Source organism: Copadichromis virginalis, linkage group LG11 (genome assembly GCF_057382275.1).
Source record: "Copadichromis virginalis isolate Kocher_CV1m ecotype Utaka linkage group LG11, C_Virginalis_male_GT1.1, whole genome shotgun sequence".
In the NCBI taxonomy this organism is placed as follows: domain Eukaryota; kingdom Metazoa; phylum Chordata; class Actinopteri; order Cichliformes; family Cichlidae; genus Copadichromis; species Copadichromis virginalis.
This window is the reverse complement of record NC_140628.1, coordinates 21,088,611-21,115,120: the sequence shown is the minus strand read 5'-3', so window position 1 is coordinate 21,115,120 and position 26,510 is coordinate 21,088,611. Positions and strand designations below refer to the sequence as shown.

The 26,510-nt window shown below is 42.1% G+C and overlaps 2 protein-coding genes across 4 annotated transcripts; one reads left to right on the top strand and one right to left on the bottom strand.

Annotated features, from left to right (window-relative positions):
* Positions 1-1,148: 1,148 nt before the first annotated feature.
* chn2 (chimerin 2) lies at positions 1,149-22,575 on the top strand. Of its 2 annotated transcripts, XM_085473603.1 has the most exons (13): positions 1,149-1,842; positions 8,731-8,769; positions 10,290-10,345; positions 11,990-12,021; positions 12,227-12,340; positions 12,492-12,762; positions 17,326-17,409; positions 18,467-18,551; positions 19,782-19,955; positions 20,145-20,222; positions 20,433-20,570; positions 20,665-20,770; positions 21,235-22,575. In XM_085473603.1, exons 1-13 carry the CDS (start codon positions 1,794-1,796, stop codon positions 21,404-21,406), a joined length of 1,398 nt encoding a protein of 465 aa, XP_085329729.1. In that variant the 5' UTR covers positions 1,149-1,793; the 3' UTR covers positions 21,407-22,575. The 2 variants fall into 2 exon arrangements, with proteins under 2 accessions (XP_085329729.1, XP_085329730.1); XM_085473604.1 differs by lacking the exon at positions 12,227-12,340 and having other exon boundaries at positions 1,150-1,842.
* Positions 22,576-24,668: 2,093 nt separating this feature from the next.
* fkbp14 (FKBP prolyl isomerase 14) lies at positions 24,669-26,394 on the bottom strand. 2 transcript variants are annotated; one of them, XM_085473601.1, is made up of 4 exons: positions 26,141-26,394; positions 25,519-25,670; positions 25,299-25,426; positions 24,669-25,212 (listed from the first exon to the last, which is right to left on the bottom strand). In XM_085473601.1, exons 1-4 carry the CDS (start codon positions 26,392-26,394, stop codon positions 25,054-25,056), a joined length of 693 nt encoding a protein of 230 aa, XP_085329727.1. In that variant the 3' UTR covers positions 24,669-25,053. The 2 variants fall into 2 exon arrangements, with proteins under 2 accessions (XP_085329727.1, XP_085329728.1); XM_085473602.1 differs by lacking the exon at positions 26,141-26,394 and adding an exon at positions 25,922-26,134 and having other exon boundaries at positions 24,674-25,212.
* Between the last annotated feature and the right edge of the window lie 116 nt (positions 26,395-26,510).

Here is a 26,510-nt window from a genome sequence, read left to right as displayed (position 1 = left end):
AACAGTACTGCAAACTTGGGCAACATTTAAAATAGGAGTAATAACTCTGTTCTTCAGAACATTTTTAGTTTATCTGCTTTAAAGCATCAACAAATAGCTTGCACTCTATATTATTTGGTATCATGAAACAGGAATCCTTTGGGTTTGTTTCTCACTGACATCTGGAAAGTGCTTGGAGCTGATGTAAAGTGAAAGTGGCAGGCACCAGGGCTGATGTGATAGGTTGAGACAGCTGTCCATCAGATCTCAAACGGTTCTCACCTATTCCACAGCTGAGGGACTGAGCATTGTTTTAAATATAGTGATATTTTGCCTTTTGCTGAATTGAGACTCACTTACTTGGCGATCATTTCTGTGGAGGAGACCAAACCAGAGCTAAAAGATTTGAATATGGTGCTTAAACTCGTCGGCGTGTGAGCATCAGTCGGCTATTCTAGATGATACAATCAGTGTGTCAATAACCTGTAAACAAAATCACTCATTCTTTAACACTGATTGATGGTTGTGTTATTATTGTCCTGTTTCCACTATGAAGGGGAAAACTATTATTAATAAAATCATTGATGGCTGCTCTCTGTTGTTCAAGCAATGGCACGTGACAGTGAACCTGGCATGTATCGTGCCAAGGACAAGTATTCAAACACACAACTCTGAAACAATGATGGAAATCTCTTGTGTGTGTGTGTCTGTGTGTGTGAATGACTGATCCTTCTGCCTCCGATGCAGTGAAAAAAAGACGGTACAAGGAGCTGCTTGCAAAAGGTTTTTGGAAAGAGCTGATGGTGAGATTTTTTCTGAGGCGGTTGTAACGTCATTAACAATCTGCTTTTCTATCAATTTCCGGTGTGTTTTTATTGACTGTTTTGCTTATAGTACACAATTCTGTCTGCAGGTGCAGCCACACTGCACACACCCTGCTGTTGGGCAGAGGTCAGGGTGAAGTCGTGAGCATGTAACTGGTGGATGTGCAGAAGCTGTCAAAATAATACAAAATGTAAGCCAGTTGATCGTTTTCTCCATCGCTCTTTTTTTAACTGATAAAAACGTTCATTTCTTCGAGCGATATATATTTTTGCACCACCAGATGGCGCACAGACACCGGGCTCGCCACAGCTGTTTCATCAAAAATGAAAATAAGAACTGCCAGCTCTGGAATAATACAATTTGCCCATTTGTGCCTTTTCATGAATCAAACGAGTGTGGTTTGAGGAAGAAAGTTCCGTCTGTTTGACATTCCGCAAGCGGAGCTGAGCTCTGCTGTTTTGGGCTTGTTTTTGCCTGTCAGGACTGCTTACATCTGGAAAACCTTGCTCCACAAAACTTTCACTTTAAGAAGGCGCGTCTAGGCTGCGGTGTGGTGTGTTTATTGCGATCCTTAAAGTGGCACATGGACGCCGTGGCTGGGCTCTGCATGGCACGACACTTTGTACCTACAGGTTCGGTCCATTGTGGGGAGGAAACGTTTTGACGAAACCGACCCACGGAGCACGTTCCTGTAGTCTTTTTCATCTTTCTCATTTATTTTTGAATCCACGGCACCCACGGTGTATGCGGCAGCGTGAACTCCTCGCCGAGGCGCGCAGCGAGGCGAAGGAAAGGATCAGCAGATTCAAACGGACGGACAGGGGTGGTGTTGGTGGGGTCGGGATCAAACAAGACATGAAATGATCACCAGTCAGGCGTCAAAGGTGAAGCACACTGGGGCGTGAGGGAAATGGAGGCACCGCCAGGGACGAGCTGCTGTGAGCCCACCTTGGCCAAACAGGACTAACCGAGTCGTGAAAGTGATTGGGATGGCAGCATCCAGCAACTCAAGCCTCTCAGGTTCATCTTTATCCTCTGGTAAGAGTTCAAATTCTCCCCAAACGAACAGACACAGAAGCTTTGCACTAAATAATAGAAATAATAATAGGATTGCATTTCCTCTTGAGAAGTTTCTAATGCTTTCGTTTGGCTTGAATCAAACTTTTCTCTCCCGTTGGCTTGTATACAACCCACGCATTATCTTAATCTCTATTAATCTGTCTCACAGATTCCTTTCATTAAACTTTCTCGAGGTGGCAGCTGTGATAATATAGAAAAAAAAAACCCTCTAAGTGGATGCAGCTGTGGAGGTACTGGGGTAAAAGGAAAGCCCTTCATGTGCACAAGGATTATAAGGTCGTGAGATGCAGTCAGTGTGACGCTTGGTTTTGGATGTTGTCCTTAACGTTGCCAATCATTTCCACAATTCCACTATTGACTTTCCACTTGGCTGTCTTCTGTGATTATCTTTGGCCTCCTTTGTCTACCATTTTCCAAAAATGCAACATCAACCAGGCTGAGGTGTTTTCTGATATTTTTTTTTAATCTAATATGCCCAGTTGAGTGATTATAATACATCTCAGACTGCTTCAGTTTGCAGAAAACTCCAGCCAAATCCCCTTTGCATAAACAATGGTATAGCTCAGTGATTAGCGCATATTATTTGTCATTTTTGTGTGCTTTGCTTTTCACAGAAGGAAAAGCAGAATGTTTGTCAGCAGCTGTTCAAATAAACCCTGAAAATGCAGTGGGAGCAGCAGAATGCTTTCTCTGCGCATAGTCCCTTGTGTGTTGATAAGGAGTAGCTCGTATTTGCCAGAGTATAAAGTACAACCTCCACTATCGCAGCACTGCTTGATGTGGAAGCCCCACCAAACAACCAGGGGCGAGCGTGTGTGACAGAGGGATGAGGCTGTTTGTAACGCTGAGCCTCCGCACGCGTGGTTTATGTTTGGACTATAAAATCACATCAAGAAAATGTGCAAAAAAGAGGGGGAAAAAAAGCTGCAGCAAAAGTCAAATTCAGCATTGCTTTGGTGGATTTTCATTTAATTTATGGCAGGACGAGGACATTCCATAAAGTGTTTGTTTTACTTTCTCACTGTCTCTGCATCCTGACCACACACCAGCGTCACATTTCCCAAGGTACTGCCCAGTGGGAGGGACAGACAGTCAAGCTGATATAGCCCAGGGTGACCACAGGCTTCACAAAGCATTATCTCATGTGTGCGTTTCAGAAAGAAGTGGATTTATTGTTTGACCGCTGCTGCTTTAAGAGGAAAGTCTCTTCTTTCTGTGGCATTGGAGGGTTGTCATTACTGTTGGGCTCTCAATATAATTATCAGAGGTTACAAGCTGCACTGTTGCCAGGGATGGAGTGGTTGTCGCAAGGGTATTATTATTTTCGTGCAGAGCTCTTTGGCAGCCAGATGCAACATTTGAATAATCTTGTCTATGAGGCATATGACTGAAACATGAATCTCTGTGAAATTCCAGCTCCATATTAGGTCTTCTGTTCTTGCTGCAAACAAAGTGCTTTGGTATATTTGGCTAAATCCATCATATTTGTAAATCTGCACAATCGAATTGTAACTGATGGCAATTTTCTTTTATTTTCAAGTAACAAAAAGAGGTAACTGGGTTGATTTGTTTCTTTACTTTCTGCAAAATATCTACAAAACCCAATACAATGGGGTATTAGATTGTATGCAAATCACCAAAAAGCATGTTGTAGACATTTTTGAACTGAATGTTTAATATACAGCTGGAAGATAATAGCTATAGCCTCTATTCTTTGAAGTTGATTATAGCAATAGACAACCAAAATGATTGCCATAAGATTGCAACATTTATGTTGCAATCTCATCCTTTCCCTGGAAACATATCCTCTGGCTTTCTGTCTAAATCGGGGAGATTCCTACACATTCTTGGCGTGGTTAGGCATGGAAGCATGTAACTGTACCAGCAGCACACCATTTGGCAGACGGCTTCAGGAAATGAAGCTTTGAAAATGTTATGTGAGGGCTACAGCATGAAAGTATGTCTTTAGATCCAGCCTTAAATGATAAAGTTGGTCAGGGAGGCAGACATGTCGCCATGCATTACAGACAGGCTGACTGTTAAGTGCGATCCTACACATTTCTTACAACATATCTCAACATATTTCTGTTACTTCTTTATTTTTCCTCATTTATTTGTTAATCTTTCAGGACTAGATTTGTGTCATGTTTTACTTGCATGTTTGCATTCACATTCTCCACAGCAGACTCAAAGAAATGTCAAAATCAGGTTACCAAATGATATTTTTCCTTGTTTAAACTCGCCTACACTTCTTTTTAACAGCCAGCTTTCCCTAAGGGTGTCTATGCCAGCAGCACACAAACACACTCCACAGAGAGAGAGACACTCTCCTACCTGTCACATGTTATTTGGTCAGCTAAGACTGTGTTGAGATACTTGTTTTGGATCACTGTAACACACAGATGGTCTCCCTGCTGCAGCTCTGATGTATCCCACTGACATGCTTGTGTGTGCAAGTATTTTTGTGAGGTACGCACACTTGGAGATCTTCTCCAGAATGTGTCGTTTCTTAATCCTCCTTATGCGTGTGGATAAATCTCAAACCTGTAACTAAAACTTCAAAGTGTTTTTTTTTTTTTTTTTTTTCCCCACAAGTGGTCAACAGTAAAATTATTTTTCACAGTCACCTTTTGTTATGTTTATGAAACGGCCTTTTCTGATCATACATAAGCATCTTTACAGTCTTCACGAAGAACAGAAATAAGAATTTCTGTTCTCTTCATCTTTAGATGGTTAAAATGAGGAAAAATCAGATGGTATTTGAAACTGTAGAAGATATTCAAAGGACTTGAAATTAAGGACTCCTCCTGCCAGAACAAGACCTTGAAAGGTTTAAAAAAATAAACTAAAAGCAGTCGTGTACTGTTGGTCCATAATTTGCTTAAAAATCCCCACAATTTTTCTAGTCTGTACAATCAGCATGTGATTGAAGTCCGGTGAATAACTATTTTGGAATTACGGACGTTTTTATACACAGTGCCTGATTTTCAGAGGCCAGAAAACACCTAACAGAGCCCAAACAATACAAAAAAATCTTTAGATAAACAGAACAAAGCTGAATTTTTAGCACAATGATGGTAATAAAAAGATATGAAGGAAAGAAACGGCTCATGATCCAAACTATACCACATCATCTGTCAAACATGGCAAAGGGAGTGTTATGGTTATGGGCATGTATGGCTGCCAGTGGAAGTGGGTCACTAGTGTTTATTGATGATATGACTGCTAACAGAAGCAGCAGGATTAATTATGAAGCATACAGGGCTGTACTCTCTGCTCAGATTCAGACAAATACTGCAAAACTGACAGATCTTCACAGTGCAAATGAATAATGACCCAAAGCATAGTGTAAAAGCAGTAGAGTTTCTTATGGTAGAGAAATGGGATATTCTTCAATGACCTAGTCGATCACCTGATCTCAACCCGATAGAGCATGCATTTCAATCGCTGAAGACACATCTGAAAGTAGAAAGACCCACAAACAAGCAACAACTGAAGATGATGCAGTAAAGGCCTGGTGGAGCATCTCAAGGGAGGAACGATAGCATTTGGTGATGTCTATTGGTTCCAGACTTTAGGCAATCAATGACTGCAAAGGATTTTCATTCAAGTGATTAAAATAATCCTTATATTCAAAATTGTTTTAATTTGTCCAGTTTCAGTTGAGCCTCTGAAAAATGGGGGACTGTGGATTAAAAAAATGACTGTAATTCTTAAACAGTTAATGAAGGAAAGAAATCCTTGAATTAAAACTGAAAGTCTGCACTTCAGTCACATATCAATTGCTTGATTTAAAATCCACCGTAGTGGTGTCCCACAAATTTTGGGAGCTGACTATAAGCTGTAAAAAGGACTGCACAAATCAGATTTAAAGACATCTGCACGTACGATACAGTGACAGTGGGTCCCAGTTTCCAGTGAAATTACTGGCTCCATATTACCTCTGCAGATACGCCCCCAGATATGCAGCATTGCATTGCATGTTGGGAAACATCCCATCAGATGGTCAGGTATTGGTCTCATTTCTCCTTGTAATTGTAGTTTCTGTGTCACCTTCACTGTTGACAACAGCAGTGAGGATTGTGCACAGAAATCCTGTCTTAAAATACTCCAAAGTTGCTGTTGTCAGCCATGCATTCAGTGTACATCAACACAAGTCATTGTTTTAGGCGCTGAAGCGGAATATTTCTTTTGCATTTTGCACAGACAGTAGAGCGGATGGTATCTCGGGGGATAAAACTCTTAGCTTGATCTTTATTCATCGCAAATTCTCTTTGTCATCGAAGCAAACACCCGCTGGTAATTATTTTATTGAATGCTTCTGACTTGGTGAGTAATGGAGGGCAACGCAATTAATAGCTGTTTCTTCGGGGGGGAAGAGCCCTCTGGCTGCTTCAGAATTTTAAAATTCTCCCTGATCATCGTCAGAGAGACGCCACACAAACTCTGAGCCACTTGGAAATTCTTTTTGATGTTCTTTGGGTGTTTATGTGCATGTGCGAGCTTGCGTATACGTGTGTGTGTGTGTGTGTGTGTGTGTGTGTGTGTGTGGGGGTGGGTGGGTGGGTGGGTAGGTATTTGCACATATGTGTATATTTGGGCAAGTGTCTGCCAGTGTTTGCATCTGAACCAGCACTTACGCGCTCCCTCTTTTGTAGCCAAAGCTGCTGCTCAATTCCAGGCCGAAATGCCATTCGTCATTATTAAGAATTAGATTGAAAAGAGAATATTTGGCAGCCCACCAGATGAAATCACATTCTTTAAATAAGCTGCAGTGGAATAAATCTTTCAGGCTGTTGCCAGTGCAGTACACAGTGACAAAGCGTCAGTGTTGAACAATACATTTTCCAAGGCAGCTTAGCCGCGCATCGGCAAATGGAGCCCGAAGGTTATTTGGTAGTGTTGGAAGGCAGACACTCTGTGAAGGGCTTCAGCAACAAAATTTATCGGGGTCGGGCTTGTTTGCCTTTTCTTTTTGTCATTTACATATTCAGCTGTTAATTGTGTGCACCTGTCTTGTTTGTGCCCTGTAATAAACAGAGCTCTTTGCACAGTGACTGTGCCGCAATGATGAGCTTTTTATTTTATTTGAAAATACTGCAACCAGCCTCCAGTCAAACTCATGCTGCCACCGCTCGCAGAGAAGCCAGCAGGAAGGAAGCGCCCTGACTGTCTGCTCTTCAAGTGCTGTCAGACACAAAAAAAATCAAAGAGGAACATAGAGATGTTAGTGGAACAGTTTTAACACAGATGCACTTCATATGACTAATGATTTTCAGTTTAGCTGCCTGGACCTCGGTGGCCATATCCAGCAAGTGCTCACTGGTTTTCATTATCTGATTCCCATCCCCATATGAGGTGTGTTTTATTACTTTCCTTCCTCGCCAGAGGGGTGTGGTGCGGATTTGCTGATGAGTACAAAGGAATGCTTTACATGTATTATCTGGGCGCAGTTGGGTAAATCTCTCTCTCTCTGGCACTGGGAGTGACATTGCTGGCTATTTTCTGCATTTGGCATGAAGTCTAATCTGCCTATGTGATAGCTATAGGCCACCAGGACTGATATTGTATGACTGAGTCAGTGTCACAGTGTGCATGCTGAGCATACCAGGCATTCAGTAATTTTCAAACATGCAATTAATTGTTTCTTCTAAGGGAAGAAAATCTAATTCTTATGAGATTTTTAGCTGTAACTGGTGTCAAATTAGCATGTTTTAACTGACTGCAATTTAATAGATCGTGAAAATCTTCAGGTTTTTGTAATTACAACCTTGTAACACGATTAAAAAAACCAAACAAACAAACGTTTGAGTTTGAAGGTTGAAGCTTGACACGACCTAAAAGTCCTCGCCAGGAGCGCTGATTTGTTTGGGATCTTGCCAGACTGCTCTGCAAACACAGTCAAAAACAACAAAGGGATATCAGTTTCTACATCATGAAACTGATGTGTACAAGTAACAAGTTGCTGTGCAAAAAACAAAACCAAACACTCCAAAAATGGATTTTGCACAAATGTATTAAGTTTTAATGTAACAAACTGTTTATGGGGACTATATCAGGAAAACTGAAAATATATACAGTACTATAGTGTAACGCCTACAGTGCTGTAGTGTGATTTCCCTTTTTGCTGTACAGTAAAAGAAAACCTGACGATGTATATTAGCCATTCTTATGATTACGGGTGTCAACGTTTTTTTATTTTTTTATTTTTTATGACTTACCTTTGGCCACATTTTAATTCATTCGGTGACGTTTTCTCAGAGTATTACAAGTCATTTCTTTTCTCAGTAGGAGTAAACTCTGACTTGCTGCAGAGAACTTACTCCACCTTCTCTGAAACGTTTCCTGAGCTAATGTAACATCGTGCTCCATAATCACATAATCATATCTCAGCCACCACATTTCCCACGGGGATGTCTTGCTGTGTGTAGCAAGATTCAAATTGTATTTACTTCTGCTAATTTTGATTGGCGTGTTTGTAGTCTCACCGCAGGGCAGATGGGTGCTGTCGGGGACCTTGGTGGTTGTTAATATAGATCAGGTGCGTGCCGACACAATGTTTAGCAAGCGGACATCAGCCCGTACCGACTGTCCTTGAAGCGCAGACGCTGATTAGAATTGTATTCACTGGTGCGTCTCAAGAGGCAGCTGCGCAGCATGAATCCATATGCATAATTATAGCGGAGAGATAAACAACAGTGACATAACAGTGGTAAAGGGCGCACACTCATCCCACTGGGAAAAAGCTAGAAGTGGAGTTTTTGTAATGAGAGAAAACAGGAGAGTTTATTAACACAATCATGAGTTTGTGACAAAAGCCTGTTTTTGTATTTTTGTGTTTTGCAGACCCTGAGGATTATCAGCCACCCATATGGAAGTCTTATTGTGAGTAATTAATTCCCTTTATACACTGATTAGCAGTGCTTTCACCTAACTTTGCCTTTGGTGTGCTTCACCTTTTTTTTTTTTCCTGCTCCACATTTCACACAGAAATGTTTTCTGTCCTTTGAAGAATTAGGTTTGGTTTAGCATAACAAAATTAGATGCACTGCAGGTTCCAAAAGGCCACGCACACACGCTTTAAAGGCACACACTGAGAACACACTCGCCCACTGAATTCATTCACACAAGCGCAAATGCAAAGCAGCCAATTCCTGATCTCTGAGTAAAATAGGTTACCAGCAGCTAGGAAAATAGGATTTTCTACCTGCTAAAGAGCCTCATTTAAAACGGGGTCCTCAGAACGCCCACTTCATTATGCAGTGTTTTTACCATGTGGGAGGAAACGGGTTGGCTCGTCAGAATAGAGGTAAACGCACTGATTGAAGCTGAGCTGAAATCGTCTCTGCTGGGGAAAATGTCTGTCCTACATTTTGCTTAACTAATTACAATTTATAGCTTTTTAAAATAACTTCCCCTGTAATTAAATGTCTAGTCTGCGTAATTTTACATTAATGCTGCTCCCGTCTGACTCCTCTCGTCCTATGTTGAGGTATTTTTGGATTCCCTCTGTCTTGGGAATGGATGATGTCCAGATCTTGCTGGTTGGCTTAAGTCAGCCTGACAAAACATGAAATTTCACAGTCAGGAGAGCCTTCCCCCTGCCTGGAGAATCTGCTGCGGTGAAGACTTAGCTCAGCCTCACACAGCACTTTCTTTAGCACTGCTTGCCAGTAGTGAGGACACTGGAGTGGAGCCGTCATCCACACACAAGGCTGCCAAACGATGGGACTGAGAGCATTAAAACAGGAAACATTTTTGTTTGTTTCATTTGTTTGTTGGCGATTTTGTGAAGTTTGCTTTGGTAAAAGGGAAAGTGCACTTCTAGACTCATAAAAAATCATGGTTAGCTACTGATTCTGATTCTCTGTTTTGGCTGCTCACTTTTTTTTAAACAGCTAATTGAACGTGCTATTTCTGGGAGGCGGCTGAGATGTTTGTGCTCATTAAATCCCTGCCACAAATCTCTCATTTCCATTTTTCCCCCCGTTTCACTACTAACGCTAATAATAGGCTTGCACTTGCACCACGTGTGTAAAAGTGTCTTTGTGTTTCAAAGTTGAAAGCAATCTATGGAGTTATAAGTGCACATTAGGTAAACAGGTCCTAATTCACGCAAATGGATTTCAGATATATGGCCCTGTAAAACACTCACTGCTAAGCACTGCACACAAAAGCTAATGGCTCCTTATGTACCTGTTACTTCTGCTCTCTGAGCAGCGGTTAGAAGCTTCTTCCACAGGCTGCAGCCTATTAAGTGGAAATATGGCTTTACTCATAGCTGTTGTCCTTTGTGTAAATGCTGCACAGCACACTTTATTTCCTTCCTCTTAACTGTGTATTAACCACGCTTCTATTTGGTGGAAAACATGGAGCCTTCATCAATATGCATGTTTCTCTAACAGTGTACCAGCTACAGCAGGAAGCCCCAAGACCAAAGAGGATCACATGTCCTCAGGAGGTATGTGCAGCTTTGTGAACAACTGCATAGATGCTGAAAGGATCATAATCATATTTTTGTCACTGTAAATGTGAAAAACAATTCTTACCTCAGTGATAAATGATAAACAAATTCAATGCATTTAAATTAAGAAAAAGTCCAAATTTCTGAAACTGCTTGATTGCTCAGATAATTCATGTAGGCTTGCATTTGTATGGTTTAAAATTTCCAACGCACAGCAGCAGCGAAGCAACAATAAACGTTCTGATGCGAAACTAAGCCAGAATACAAGCAAAGCATGAATCCCATCTGTGATTGTATTCATTGTTTGTTTATTGCTGCCAAATGTCCGATATAACAATCGACCATATGGTCAGGCGCTGGAGCTAACTGACACAGTTATCGACACCATCAAATTCGAATTTATTATTTCTGAGTGTCTTTCCCTTCATGAGTCAGTCTACCACGCTACATGTACACCACTGCTCAGTTTTCACGCTCAGGTTTTTCCCGTGGAACACATTCGCTGACAAGTGATCGAGTCTGGCAGCTGGGAGCCAGACCACTCGGTAACCTGCGGGGAGCTGCTTGTTGAACCTCCCGCACCCAAAGTGTAACCATTTAAACTGCAAAATAAAAATTAAATAAGTGACGCTCCTTTCCTTAAAGTTTGTTTAGGAGCATTTTTTTCAGGGACTTTTTAAGGCAAAATTTAATGATATTTCCAAATCAATTACTATGTCGTTTTAGCTTGCACAGGGTTTGATTGTTCTCTCAATCCCGTGAATGAAAGGGCCGATTGAAGTGCTGCCATCACCTATAGTGCAGCTACAATTGCACATTTTATCCTATAAGAAACATCAAGATGTGTTACAAGTGTAGAAGAGAAATTCAAGATCAGGGGCGCTTTCAAAGGAGACTGCAGATTCGATCCCTTCAGTTATGTCAGGAAAGCTCATGGAGCAAGTTGCTCTACTTTTTACTTCCCTCGCAGAAAGATCTGTGAATTTTCTATTGTATAAGCGTCCAGAAATGATGCGTGTCTCATCCTATTTTGAGTCTTGCCACACTTTGATGAGCTAAGAGAAGCCTGTGGGCTGCTATTACTAGATAAGTAGTTGTCCAGTAATTCACTACAAAATGATGTTTGACATATTACCAAATCCAATGTCGTCATAGCTATTATCTATAAAAGATTACAGAAAGAAGGCCAGGAAAGAGGAAGAAAAAAAGAAGTCATGATTCACCGTGGCAGTGCTATAAAAGCTCAAATCTATGACATGAAAAAACCCCTCTTGTGTTATTGCAGGCGATCACTATAGCGATATCTGTGGTTATATTTACATTCAAGATTAAAAATAGGTTTAGCCATATCTCTTGGTAGACTTGTAATACATAGACACTAACAGGCTTAATATAAATTTTTGCAGCTGGCCATCTATCACCAGCTGTTTTAGTGCTTTGCCTCCAATTCATCTCCACAGTGTGTGAGCTGAATTTGTGGCTTTGGTAGCTGTGAATAGACACGGGGGTACAGATGGTAATCTGTGCTGTGGTGTTGGGCCTTTTATCTTTCACACAGGCTGTAAGAACAATTTGCAAAGCTATTTGATTGAGCTTTCATGTTATATTGCTGCAGCCAATATTTCTTCTTCTGGTTTACAGATGGAGAGCAGACCGAAATACTATGGCAGAGAGTGAGTGTAACTGAATTTCTTTCATCATTTCTATGTTGTTTTTCCCCCCGCGACGCACAGTGAATGGTTTTCAGTCGTAGATTATAAGTGGGTGTGGATATGTATCTATTTGTTTGTCTTTTGATCAGCATTCAATATGTAAAGCTTCATGAGTGAGGAGGAAATCACATTGCAGGACTTATATACGTTTTTTAAAAAAAAATAGATTTCATGGCGTGATCTCTCGAGATTATGCTGATGAGCTGCTGGTGGGAACAGAGGGTGCTTACCTCATCAGGGAGAGCCAAAGACAGCCAGGGACATGCACCTTGGCCTTAAGGTAACAAATCCATCAATATACAGCACCGAATCCCTGAGAGGTCGGCTCTACCAGCATCCCAACACTCACCGAGTCTCCACTTTGATCGCTTTTACTCACCCGCTCAACCTCTAAAACGTATCTACCGACTACATCCTCATTCTCCATCCAGGTTTGGACACCAGACCCTCAACTACCGATTGTTTTACGATGGGAAGCACTTTGTCGGGGAGAAGCGGTTTGAGTCGGTCCACGACCTTGTGACGGACGCCCTCATCACTCTTTACATCGAGACCAAGGCAGCAGAGTACATCGCCAAAATGACCACTAACCCCATCTACGAGCATCTTGGTTACACGTCGCTGCTCAAGGACAAAATGGTGCACAGACTGAGCCGTGGACGCACAGAACCACGCAGGGTCACCTTCCAGAGAGATGAAAAGGTGGGTTTTATGACTGGATGTTGTACTGCGCTCATCCAGTTTGTAACAAGTGTATACCATGTAGAGTAAATAGAAGTGTGTATGTGTGAGATTCTGATCCTAAAACACTATCAGGGTCTCTGAGTCATTCAGAAACTGTGGGCATTCAGACTCGGAAAGAATCTGAGTGGCAAGAAGAATAAGAAATCCTACAACAAACTGTGTAGCTCCGCATCCCTTAATCAAAACATCTGGAATTACACGAAGAGTCAGAAACTTCTTAGAAGTTCCCCAAAGCTGAACTGAGCTCTACAAAATACCTTCAAAAACAATGTTTAACTGGGGGAATTTGTGCTGAGGGTGGTCCTGCCAAATATTTCTTTGTTTTGTGCTGCAGATTTTTGCATTTTGTGGATGTGGTACATGCGGTAACTGTAATTAGATTTTCTTTGAATTTTGCTTCTGTGGATTGACCTAAGCAAGCTAATTATTGACTCTTGGCTTGGGTAATATTCCAACAGGAAGGGAGCGGTGCAAAAGAAAACTTCTCCATTATATTGTTCACAATTCTGCATCCAAATGGTATAAAATACTAAAGAAGTATAGTAAATAACAAACAGACTTGTTTTCACTTTTTATTTTTTTCATCCAAATTATTTGGCTGCCCATAATCTTTCAAAACATCCACAACAAGCCAGCATTATTGCAAAGATTTAACGAGTTGCAGATTACAGTAGCTGGTATTTATCACCAGCACTGGGTAAATACTGGGGTTTTGATCCAGTTCCATACTACTTAACATTTCCAGTACATTTCCTGTAGAACGAGAGCATTCCTGAGAGGACACTTTGTCCTGTGAGTGAGACGTACATTATCCTTGCTGCCTCTGGGTGTGTTCACTGCTGCCATGCTTCATTGCCTTCACTGAAAGGTAATGATGACCAAGGGGACTGGGACTTTGCTCGGCCTGCCATCCATATCAGACACGTTGATCTTGGGTGAGACAGGTTTCACATTGTATTCGTTGGCACTCGCAAGCTGATGTCAGATTAAGGTCTGTAAATGATTTCTTAATCAGGATGAGGAATGTCTGCCTTCTTCATGTTTTTTTAAAAGTGTCCTTCCACTAGGTGGCAATCTGAACTTAGTTCTTGTGCCTTTTTTAAGAGGTGATGGCAGCCAGAGTCACAGCCGAGCTTTAATGTTTACATTTATTTACTATTTTTATATTTCTTGCTGTTTTGCTGTGAGCGCGCGAGCTGTATCGTTAATGTGTCTCTCAGCTTTGATTTATTCTGGGATATTTTGTCTTGAAAATGTCAGCTTCTAGTTCATCACTCAGCAACAGGCAGATGGCAGCCTGTCAGGAGGACCATCATTGCTGTGTTAACATCATCAGTCTTGAGTTCGATTTCTGTAACGCGAGAGCATTAATGCAAGCATTGGCTGCTGGTCAGCGAGTAGTCCATTGACTTATTGCTGTTTTAAATAAACTTTGACAGATACGGCTACACCGAGAACTCCTCTAAGATGTGCAGACACGTCTGCATCTGCATGAAAGGCAGCGCTTCATTGAAAAGTGTCCCTCGTGTGTTCGATCCGCAGCCTGATTTTTAGGTTTGAATGACTGTGGACTGCATTCTGTAATAAGCATCCCATTTGGCAAGTAAAACTGGAGCATGTCTCTAGCTAAATGTCAGATTTTCAGCTATCTGTGTGTCTTTGAAAAACTGACTATGCATTCCTCCTGCCAAGTATCTCAGCCGGTGACAGCTGTGATAATGGCAGACTTTGTCAGGCACCGTTTGAAAACCACCTGCCAGTCTCTTCTCACAGAGAGACTGTCTTCTGTCGGCTCAAATATTCCGCGTCTGAGAAGCAGAGACCTGACCCGATGGCTTGAATCTGTGGTCGCTTTTAAACTTTGTGTTTACCAATTACACAGCTCCACCCCGAGGCCTTTAACAGCCACAGAAGCTTCACTGTACACTCAAAATTCACGCGTGTTTACTCGGTGTCGGGTTGACACCTATGTAATACCGTAACTGTGAATGCTTGTGTAATTAAAACCCTCTCACAAGGTGAAAGGGGGCACTTGAGTGAGCCATCACTCTCCTGAGTTTCTTTGCGTGTGCAGGAATTTACTCAGTGACTAAAGCCTCTCTAAAGCCACATTGCTCCTGATGCTCACCACACTGGTTTAATCTCAGTGGCGCTCTCAACAAGCTGCCCTGCGTGCGTGCCCAAGAAAGATTTTCAAAGGTTTCGCCATGTTTTTTTTGTTTTGTTTATTTGTTTGTGTTTTAGGATAATTACCTGTTTGCTCTGCTATAAAAAAAATGCAAAAACAACTATTTATGTCTCTTTAGTTGCAAAATGTCAAAACGCTACTTAAACAGTATTTTTATGTGGTACTTTTCCAGAGTGTGATAGATGCATGTTCGGTGGTCCTAGCACAGACAAAAGTGACAGTTTCCTCCATTTTCAGTATCTTTCAATACTGTGTCCTTCACAGTATGCCTATTTTTCCATTTGTTAGAGCAGTTTTGTTTTAGTCCCCTTTGTCTCACTGTGCCAGTGTCCACTGTGCTGTTTTCCTACAACTCTAATCATAACTGAGTTCACTCAGCTGCATTCTCACAAAAGTCCTGAGGGGAATAAAAGAGCCAAACTGCTGAAAAGAATGCAGAGCTTGTTGTGGGACCACCTTTTGTGTCCTTTCTTCCAAGCTCTTCTTTAAGAGACAAGAAGCCATCTGCCTGCAGACAAAGAGCACAACCCTTGTCTCCCCCTCCCTTCCCCTGCCTCTCCTCTCCTCCCCTCTGCGCGGCTAAAATATCACGGAGTGGTCTATTCCTCATCTGTCTATACAGACTTAGCTGCAGAGTTAAATTGTACCGTATGGTATGCGTAGGTTTGAAAGAATGCTTGTCACAGTGACAAATTTCTTCACCTGTCTTGTCCCTCTTACAGCTAAGGCCTAGTTTACCCAACAGATATCAGAGACATAAAGGAACAAGCTGGTACACAACATGTTCACTGCCTTCCCCCTCCCTTGTGCTTCTCTGTCTGTCAGCCTAGCTTCCTACCCCTTCATTTTATCTCAGTTTTGCAGTTACCCTTTGGGTCTTTTGCTCTCTGCCTCGCCACTCTGCTTTTGCACCAGCTCTTTATCTCACAAATCCAGTGCCTACGGGCTTTCCAACCTTTGCAGTAGCTTAATAAATCACTTTTTTAATGATGTCATCCAATAGATGGACTGATCTGTTTTGTAACCTGGAAGCTGCTGGACATGAAGTCTTGCTGATGTTTATTCGGAATGTCATGTGATGTGTCGTTTGTGTGCAATACCTCGTTTTAGAAATTGTGACAATTGGAAGCAAGTCTCGTGGTGCTGTTTACTGGCTAATAACGAGCACAGCTAATGGGGACAAATTCAGCATGAACATGGCAACAACCCCCCGCCGGCAAAAAAGACGCTGCTGCAGACCTGCAAATGAGCTTCCTATGGGATTTTGCTTGGATTTGGGCACTCCTGGATTATTCCCTGTGTAAGGATTATTACAGTAATCCCTGTGAATACCAGTTAATGGTCTAGCTCTGCTGGTCTTCTGACACAAGTGATTGTCACAGACTGGAGTAGTCAGGGCAGTATAGTCAGGGCAGTGCAGTCCGGGTGTCTGGAAGATCTAGTTTGGATTGCTGTGTGGGGAATTCCACCAGCTGACAGACACAGCTAGAGGTCAAGATCTGTTTGAGTTATGACAACACAGCCTCAGCTCTGACAAGGCTGACAATCTTGGGTCTGTCTCTGAGCAGGCGAGTGACCTGTTTAAAGGATCCAGTGCTGAGTGAGAGCTGCTGGCAGTGAAGTATTATCTGCAGTTAAGTGAAGTGGAGTGTGTCCGGAAGGCACTGTGCTAATGGGAGTGTGCTCAGTGCTATAAAGAGGGCGTCTGCACTATTGATCCTGCTTTAGAGAGCTGTTGAGCTGTGTGAAGTGGTCCTGACAGCACCCGGCTGCCCTCACTCTCAACCTTCTAGCCCCTGCCCATCTAGGACCCTGCTCTATCTCTCGCTCTCTCCCTTTTCCTCCCTCTCTCTTTCTCTCCCTCTTTCTGGGTGTGTGAAAGAGGACCATTGTGCAAGGCACACTCCTGCCCTCAGGCCGCCCACTACCAGTCCTCTTCCCACTGCTGCTCTTGCTTACTGCTGCCACTGGATTCAGATCAGATGCAGAGTCGAGGCTGCGCTGGCTGTCATCAGTCGCCCTCCTGGGTCACAGGGGAGTGGAGTGTAGCTGCTGCCTCTGCTTTGGACAGTTGCCGACAGCGTTTGCTGCACAGCACTCACGGATCCCCTTCACACCTTCCCTCAGAGGAATTGGAGAGTCTCTGGGAGCCCGATCAGTCAAGCATGGAAGCTGAAGAAAACATAGGTTTAGCAGCCGAGCTGATTACCCACAAGGCTAAGAGACAGGAGAGGAAGCGCCAGGAGCTGCTGGCTTTGGCTCTGGGAGTCAAGCTGGGGAGCAAGGGGACTCTCCTGTGGAAGCCTATTAAACTGTTGGCCTCTTGTCCTCAGATCTCTTCACCTCTGGTGCGACGGAGTGCCTTGAAAGATATGCCGGAGAAGCAGTGCTCCTATGAAAAGATCCACAACTTCAAGGTGAGCAATTTCTTCTTAGACACAAGGAATGAAATGAGTCAAAGTGTCAGCTGCTGACAACATTGTTAACATTTCTCCTAAATGACTATTCATTTATTTTGTAGTAGCTCACTTTTGTTTTTCCTTTGGTTAAGCAACTCTTTAGCGAGATGCATCTCCAGATCCGCAGATGTGTTTGGATCACAGACCACAGTGTGTGTGTGTGTGTGTGTGTGTGTGTGTGTGTGTGTGTGTGTGTGTGTGTTGCTGTTTTGATGAGAACACATGCAGCTGACACCCATATGCATTGAGGGGAACTAATGGATACCACAACCCATTAACAACAGAACACATTGATTAGCATTGATTTAAAAGCTCTTAGATCTGTTTTTGTTTTAAGCTTCTGATTTTCTAAAAAAAAAAAAAAAAAAAGTGTTAGAGTTGCATGCAAGTGCAAGAGTTATGGCTCTCTTAATACACAAATGAGAACTTGGACATACTTGCCTCTGGGCACCTTAAAATTCTTGCAGTGGTGTCTTGGGTTTCAGTTAAGAGGTGAGCTACAGTGATCCCCAGCTTTTTGTTTGCTTTGTCTTTGAAAACCGAACAAAAACTATCCACTCACCACCTGCCATGTGCCCTCTGCACTCATTAATCCACTCCTACCTATTCAAAGTAACAATGAAGGTGTGTTCAAGTGCACATCAGTGTAACTCCATTTGCCACCTTATCCTTGTTCTTACCATAGGCGTACATCTGTTATTTTGACTTTCAGGCTTGCCTCTGTGCTTCCCCGCATGTATCCAATTGCTCAGGACAGATGCCAGACGCGCTGTAGTAAATCCTTTAATCTGCCTCGTGTATACTACAAATGCGCTCATTTGGTGCAGAGTTCCATCCAGTATGGCTTGGCATCACAGTGTAATCCAGCGCATCAAAGGTGGAGAGGTCTCCTGTGTGAACTGGTCATTGACTTGCGTGTGTGTGTGTGTGTGTGTGTGTGTGTGTGTGTGTGTGTGTGTGTGTGTGTGTGTGTGTGTGTGTGTGTGTGTGTGTGTGTGTGTGTGTGTCTTCCCAGGTACATACCTTTCGAGGGCCGCACTGGTGCGAATACTGTGCTAACTTCATGTGGGGCCTCATTGCACAGGGAGTCCGCTGCTCAGGTACTCTACGCACTTCAACATAAAATGTTGCATGTGGTAGACTGTTTGAAAATATCCTGTCCCGTAAGTCGGATTACACGAGGCATTATAAGATCTGCGTCTTCTCACGGATGTTTCAGTTATTTAGCGTGGTGGTGGTGGTGTTATGTATTTTCCCTGTTACATCTGTGGCAAACAAGATGACATCGTCCTGTTGCTGACTCATCAAAAGACATTTAAACACAGTGAGGAACAGACATCTTTATAGAATCACAGCTTTAACTGTTATCACTCCTTCTGAGCACTCCACTCACTAATATTTTGTACCACTCCCACCAAATAATTCTAATAAATGTTATTCCACAGCACTCCGTAGCTGCTTAATAACTGCCACTGTCCAAACTAATTCATGCTGATAGAATTTATATCCAAATGTAGGTTATGTCAACAGTAAATGCTACAGATAACCTATGACATATAAAACTCGGGTCAAACACAGGCCAAACGCGGTGTCGCTGTTGTCCAAATATAGCAGCATAACTGCAGGTTTTCAGGGCCTCCACGGGGTTGTTTTCTTGCACAGACGCAATCCTGGGGCTGATGTGCGCTCTTGTGGACTCTGTTGCTCTCTCCCTAAACAGAGAGTTTGTTGTTTAGACATTTGCCATGCTGATAAGCCAGAGGCAAACGGCGGTATCATCAGACACCTCATGTGCTATGGGAAGCAGGAGAGACTTCTTTGTCTCTCTCTCTGTCCCTCAGTTCTCTGCTTATCTCCTCCAACACTGACTGAGAACGAGGACCCCAATCAGCCGACCGGCGTTAACGCTGCTCGGGCGGTTACAAACAAGTTTGTGATGAACGATTTCAGAGTAACATCCCCCAACCTCCCCCACACCCCCACGCCGCCTGGTCTACGAGTACCACTCCTTCAAAAACCTTTATTTCAAGCTGTGCTGCCACACAAGCAGGCATTACTTTTTACACACACTGCTTTTGCCAGCTGTCCAGCACAATCCACGTGACCGAAACTACAACAAGAGCCCCCCGCCAGTGCTGCCTTGTCCGCTGATATCCACCGTTGGCGCAGTACACCGAGACAGCTTAACAGCAGCTGCACTGTCTGACAGTGCAGTTTATCACTGACTCTGGGAAACCTTTTCAAACTGCTGTCTTAAGCCTGGGATGATGGTTGTGTTATCGTCTCTCTCTCTCTCTCTCTCTCTTTTTATCTCACTTTTGCTCTGCTAGACTGTGGGCTGAATGTACACAAACAGTGCTCCAAGCTTGTTCCCAGCGACTGCCAGCCGGACCTGCGCAGGATAAAGAAAGTGTTTAGCTGTGACCTCACGACACTTGTCAAAGCTCACAACGCAACGCGGCCCATGGTGGTGGACATGTGTATTCGAGAAATAGAACTCAGAGGTAGATCCATCACTTATTACTGGTAAAGGAAAGTAGAATACACAGTTATTTCTATTCCTTTACTCGTTTGTAATGTTTAGAAATGCCATTGATCCCTTTTTGTACAAAAGACGCCTGCATTTTCTTTGATTCATTTTTATGTTTTTGTGACAAAGAAACAGACACAAACCTTCCAATTTTCTCTTGCAGGTATGAAATCCGAAGGTCTCTACAGGGTGTCTGGCTTCTCTGAGCACATTGAGGATGTGAGGCTTGCTTTTGATCGAGGTTTGTTGACAGTGAATTCCTTTGCTCTATGCTCTGGGTTTTAGTTCAGAGGTTCGAACCTTTGAGTAAAGTGTTTCAGCTGCAGAGGAGCGTGATACAGTGCTGTATTTTATTTTGGAAATGGCAAAGGAAACCTACAGCAATGATTTTGTATTTTGAACAAATACAAAACGGCATCTTAGTCATATATTTTCTGTTTTGTGTCAACAGATGGCGAGAAGGCTGACATCAGTGCCAGTGCCTATGCAGACATTAACATAATTGCTGGTGCTTTGAAGCTTTACTTTAGAGACCTCCCCATTCCAGTCATTACATTTGACTTGTACTCCAAATTTATTCAAGCTGCAAGTATGAGTGCTTTGCTTTTGCTATTCCGCACCATTACTGTGTTAGTACTTCTCTGCAGGGCTCTGATACTAATCATTTTACTAATGTGATGCAGAACTTCCAAATGCTGAATCCCGACTGGAGGCCATTCACGAAGGTTTGCTGCAGCTCCCTCCGGCCCACTATGAGACCTTACGCTACCTGATGGCTCACCTCAAGAGGTAACTTCGCCCACTAATCAGTTATGCTGTTGCAAAACTGACAAAAAGACAAGCTGTGATTGGATGACACTGGGTTTCTTCGTAACCATGAATATGGGCACTGTAGGTTGTTTTGAGTCAATCCTACATACCTGTAAAGATGCTCCACAGAACAAACTGTGTATTAACCTGCAACTGAAAATAGTCTCCAGTAAATGCACTATTTACATAAGTTTATAAAGATTTGTTGAAAACTACAGTGTCTGCCTAAGATTCAGACTTTTTTTTTTTTTCGTCAAGCTAATCTGTCCACTAGCTTCCTAGCTACTGCAGGAACCCCTCCTCCCACAAGGTTCATGTGCCCTGGCTGGAGACACTGAATGAACACATGGCTCAAAATAAAAACATGTCAAAACAACACTCGTCTGGATGCTTCATAAATCTGTTCCCTGTGCAAACTTGATTTTTTTTTTCTTATTTTACAGGGTGACAATGTTTGAAAAGTACAACTTAATGAATGCTGAAAACCTGGGGATTGTCTTCGGTCCAACTCTTATGCAGCCGCCGGAGCAGAACGCCTTGACAACCCTGAATGACATGAGGCAGCAGAAGCTAGTGGTGCAGCTTATAATAGAGCATGAAGATGTATTATTCTAAGGAGCGAGGCGTCCGCCCATTACAAAAGAAGAGAAGGACAACTATTTATTCTATCAGAGGAAATTCAAGCCACCTTAATTCTAGTGAAGAGTCTGAATTCATTGTCGCATGACAGTTTCACTTTGTCGGTTTTAGTGTTGACATCGTCTTGTTACTGTAAGTTTTGGGTCTCTACGCTCAGCCAAGACCATCATTTAGATATTAGGAAAGGATCCTGTGTTTCTAACTACCTACAGTGCAGTTCCCTCCTCTGTTTAATTTGAAGACTGTCACTACCTGGTGTAGACTCAGTCATAATGACAGTGCTGTGTGAAATCTGCTCTGGGCACATTGTCAGTCAGTGAAAGCTGTGTAAACTAAGCCTCACAGATCAGCCAAGTTAATGTTTCTAACATGACGTGTGCATATGTTGTACTGTTTGCGAGAATGCTGGTTTAAAAATGGGATAAAACAATGCAGATCCTGTCATTGTACATAAAATCAGATCATCCAATGATCGATATTTTGACTCTGTGTACAAACAAAGAGAAATAATAAGAAATGAGACAATTGGGCGCTCATAAAGCACTTTTTTGCAACGTGTGTATAGATTTATTTTGTACAGATGTTTATTTTTGTGTTTCTGCATTGTTCTTTGTCACAAATAATATATTCTGTCGGGGCCGGTTGTTTGTGGACTTGTTTGTGTCGATGCAAAAACGGTCCTCGAAAGAAGAGTACTGTCAGAAAAAGCAAACGTGCGTGGGTGCACCATTTCGACTTTCAGTGTATTCAGTGTTATGTGAGGAATACACATGTGGATTAAACACTGGTCATTTATTCATGTCCTATTGAAGACTGCAACAGATGAGCAGAGCTCCTCTGTATACATGCCGGTTGCTCATGTTGCAGTGTTTCAGTATTTCATGCTGTAATTTGGAATATTTTCAATAATGATCTGTTTTTTTTCTTCTTCTTTTTTTATTGCCAGTAACATTGCTCTGTGCAGCTTGAGTTGCAGTTTGCTTAACTGTCATACTAAAGCTGTACCGGGCGTGTTTCTTTCACACTTGGTTCGATTGAATCCTTTCTACAAATCCATTTTATCAAATTGTATTTTTGTGACAGTTGATAATGTAATTTATGAAATGATGATGATTTATTAAAGGTTTTAAAGCTTGAGTTTGAAATGGGGTGAGCTGCTGCAGTTTTGTGTTTTATAGGGATAGTCTGCACTTCAGTAAGTTGCAGTAGAAGTGGTTCAGGCAGAGTGAAGGCCCAGCCCTGTTGCTAGTGATGATTGCTTATATCCTGAAGCGCAGTGATTGGAAGAGCTTTTTAAAAAAAATCTCGGTTAACCAGTAACGCTACAGTGTCTTAACATTTAACCTCATTCTTGCTACATAACCCTCCCACTGATCCACTTTTACCTGTAGGTGTGTTCAGCAGGGTGGAATTTTTCTGCAGTGAGGGGGAAAAAACAGTCGTTCTCTTTGTGAGAAAGGACATAGTTGCACCACAGTGTTCACTTCCTGTTTGGTTGCTTAAATTCTCTCTCTGGCTTCAGAGCATATCACTGGTTCATGGCAGCATTTTATTTAACTGGAACTACATTTTAGCAGGAAATGATTGCTATAAAAATATATCGTTAATCCATCACAGTTTATCTAGATCATTATTTGTAAGATTATTAAGCGATTAGTTATAAACATCTAAAAAATTGTGGCGTAAATTACTTGCGCTTTATTCATGCATCCTGGAAAGCTTTCTGCACAGTATCATCAGATAACTTCTGGAGCCGTTGAAGCTTAGATTTACTGACAAGATATATGCCGATTTGATCCATGCTAAGCCAAAATGACAGCACTGACAATAATTAGTGACTTCTTTCATCTGTGAAGCATTGTTCTGCTGCATAACAGATTGCAACTTAATATTACCAGCCTGCTGAATCATCCCTAAACTAAACTTCTGCTCAACATCCTGTATGGCTTAAATATCCTGCAAATGCCGTGTTCCATACTGTGATACTCCATACCCACCATCCTATCCAGGCCACACTGTCAAGTTAACTAGTTTAGTAACAGTGGCCGCACTTACTGTCTGCTTCTTAATGACAGCCGGATTTTGTGTATATATGATTAAATATACACTGATAAGTGCTGTTGTATACTTAGGATTGAAGAAACACTAAAACACATTTTAGGCCTCAGCGCTGAAAGAAAATCAGTACTGTGGATGCCACTAATATAACATGATAGTTATTGAAAGCTTAGTAAATATAAATGAACTGGAAAAATATGAAGAGATAAAATTATTTTAGCCTCACCACATGGAATATTTATATCCATCATTATAAGTGGCTCAAACTGCATTGCAACTGTCTGATGATTTTCTCTCGACAGTAAGCAGTGCTATATGGGACTGTACTGCTGCATTCTCATTTGGGTAATTAGGCAGCCAACATAGAAACTCAGGGAGAACGCTGGCTTTGTTATTTGGAGAGATTAAAGAGTTGCAAGCGTTCAAGAAAACAAAAGAAGGACAAGAGTGCCCTCTATTGACTGCTGAACAAACACACAGAAGAAAATACAGACATATACTCACGGGCCTCTACACCAGTTCACCTACTCATTAACACAAACATCTAATTGGCCAGTCACATGGTAGAATTTCAACATGTTCAACACGACCTGCTGAAGTTCAAACTGAGCATCAGAAGGAGGAAGAAAAGTGATTTAAGTTACTTCTTACACAGCGTGGTTTGGCGCTAGATGGCCTGGCCTGAGTATTTCAGAAACTGCTGATTTACTGAGATTTTCCTGCACAGCCATCTCTAGGGTTCACAGAGGATTATTGAACAAACAAATAAATAAAAACATCCAGTGAGTGGCAGTTTCCTGGATGAAAATGTCTTGTTGATGACAGAACAGAAGTCAGAGTGAGAATGGACAGACTGCTTTGAGCTCATAGAAATCCCGAAACAATTCAAATAACCCCTTATTACAACCCAGGTATGTGCAAGATACAAAATGAATCCAATACTGAATGCAAAACAAGTTGAACCTCATTGCAGATGGTCTACAGAAGCAGAAAACCGCACCAGGTGCCACTCCTGTTAGCTGAAAACGAGAAGTTGAGGCTATAATTTGCATAGGTTCACAAAAATTGGACGATAGAAGATTAGAAAAACGTTGCCTGGTCTGATGAGTGTTGATTGTTTTGTGGCATTCATACATTATAGGCTATACCTTGCATCAACAGATCAGGTTGTTTTCTTAATAATACAATAAAGCCTTGTTTAAACACCACAGCCCACCATTATCATGCTTTTATGACTAGAATGTGCCATTTTCCTGATGGCTACTTCCAGCTATGTCACAATATACTTTTTCGGGGCATTAATTATAAACGTAGTAAAGATAAATTAACAAAGATTTTTTTTATTTTCAAAATAATAGTTTAATGAATCCAGAACAGTGACCTAAATGCATTTGTGGTGGCATTTTCAGTGTATGTACAATAGAAATATAAATTAAAAAGTCCTTTTAATATAAAATAACACGACATCGAGCTGATATTTTCAAGTTCAGTCACAAAAATATGAGAGTGGAGTTCAAATAGTGTGAAAATATCATTTTAAAAAAACTGATAAAAAAAAAAGTCTTTTACAGTTCATCGTGCTGGTAGGTGAACTCCCTGGCAGATATAAACCCATCTTTATCTTCATCCTCGTTTTTGAAGATGTCATCCACCATAACTTCATGATGTGTGTCGTTGGGTGAGTAGCCATGTTTCTCAAATTCCTTCTTCAAGTACTCTTTTACCTGAAAGGTGTGGAGAGAAAATAGTAATGACAAAATAGATAGCCAGATAGCCAGGCAGACAGATCGCAAGCTAGCTAGCCAGATACCTCCAGTCTGGAGAGCTTCCAGTCATCATTTAGATCCATATCCCGGAAAGATTCATGTGACCTGGGCCCATTTCGAATCTCCATGAGTTCAATGTCAAAAATGAGGGTGCTGCCTGGAGGAATTTTCCCTGTAAACCAATAAAAATGTCCAAGTGACAGAGATGTTACAGTGGAACGTTTTGTTTTGTTTTTTCTGTATGTGTTGCACATAGTTTGTTACCTTTTCCTTCCTTGCCATATGCCAGCGATGGAGGTACAGTCAGCTTCCTGCGCTCCCCTGTGCACATGTTCTGCAGACCCTTATCCCAACCCTTGAGCACCTCTCGGATCCCCAGGGTAAGCCACACAGGGTTTTTATCCCCATGTTTGCGGCTATCAGGAGTCAAAAAGAGACATGCAGTCAATATCCGGATGCCATACAGAGGACTGATATGCCAAATGTAAGTGGAATGAGGGTTAAGTGAGTGCCAGCCAACTATGTGAGGATATAAGTGTTGAGTTTGACTGTACAGCTGCACAAACGCAGAAATATGAGATGCTGCACATGTTCAGCGGCGTACAGTTTTAATAAGCAGTTGAGACTAAAGTATATGCAATACATGCATCACTGTTACATTTATTACCTGGAATGAAACATGGTGCCATTACTCTCCAGAAATCCCTCGTAATGAACAAGAAGCATGTCTCCGTTTTTTGACTTGCGGTGACACATGAAGGGTTTGTGTATCACCTCAATTTTCACTTCGGGCTCGGGCAGTTTTCCCCCAGTGACCAACACAAACAGTGATGCCAATAACGAGCAGAGAGAAAACAAGATCATACTTATAGATAACAGCACTTACTCATGAGAAGTGGATGAGATAACTTCAATTTCACTCTCTCTTTCTACAGAATTTAAAATAAAGACATGTAAAGAATGCCATACGTGGCACCCAACTTCTGCGACGAATGCACCCACTGTTGAGCTGTCTGCCCTCCTCCATCTGCAATTGGATAGCGTCATTCCTAAGCCCCGCCCTTTCTTTAGAATCTCTTCTTTCATTGATGCTTCCATGTGCCAATCACTACAATCCACACCTAGGCTACTTAAACCCATATGACGAAGGAGGGGGGCGGGGGTGTGGTGAAGAAAGGCGATAGTAACGCTCAGGATCGGCTAGTGGCAGATTCACGAAAAAGTTTACGCACTTTTATCGACGTAGTTGGAATGCA

Bases quoted from the DNA above. Each gene is read 5' to 3' on its own strand.
- chn2 (XM_085473603.1), top strand. From the start codon at position 1,794: ATGGCAGCATCCAGCAACTCAAGCCTCTCAGGTTCATCTTTATCCTCT. The intron at 12,022-12,226 runs GTGAGTGTAACT...AAAAAAAAATAG, and splicing joins CCGAAATACTATGGCAGAGA to ATTTCATGGCGTGATCTCTC. The intron at 20,571-20,664 runs GTATGAGTGCTT...AATGTGATGCAG, and splicing joins CAAATTTATTCAAGCTGCAA to AACTTCCAAATGCTGAATCC.
- fkbp14 (XM_085473601.1), bottom strand. From the start codon at position 26,394: ATGGGTTTAAGTAGCCTAGGTGTGGATTGTAGTGATTGGCACATGGAA. The intron at 25,427-25,518 runs GTAACAAACTAT...ATTGGTTTACAG, and splicing joins ATATGGCAAGGAAGGAAAAG to GGAAAATTCCTCCAGGCAGC. The intron at 25,213-25,298 runs GTATCTGGCTAG...CACACCTTTCAG, and splicing joins GGAAGCTCTCCAGACTGGAG to GTAAAAGAGTACTTGAAGAA.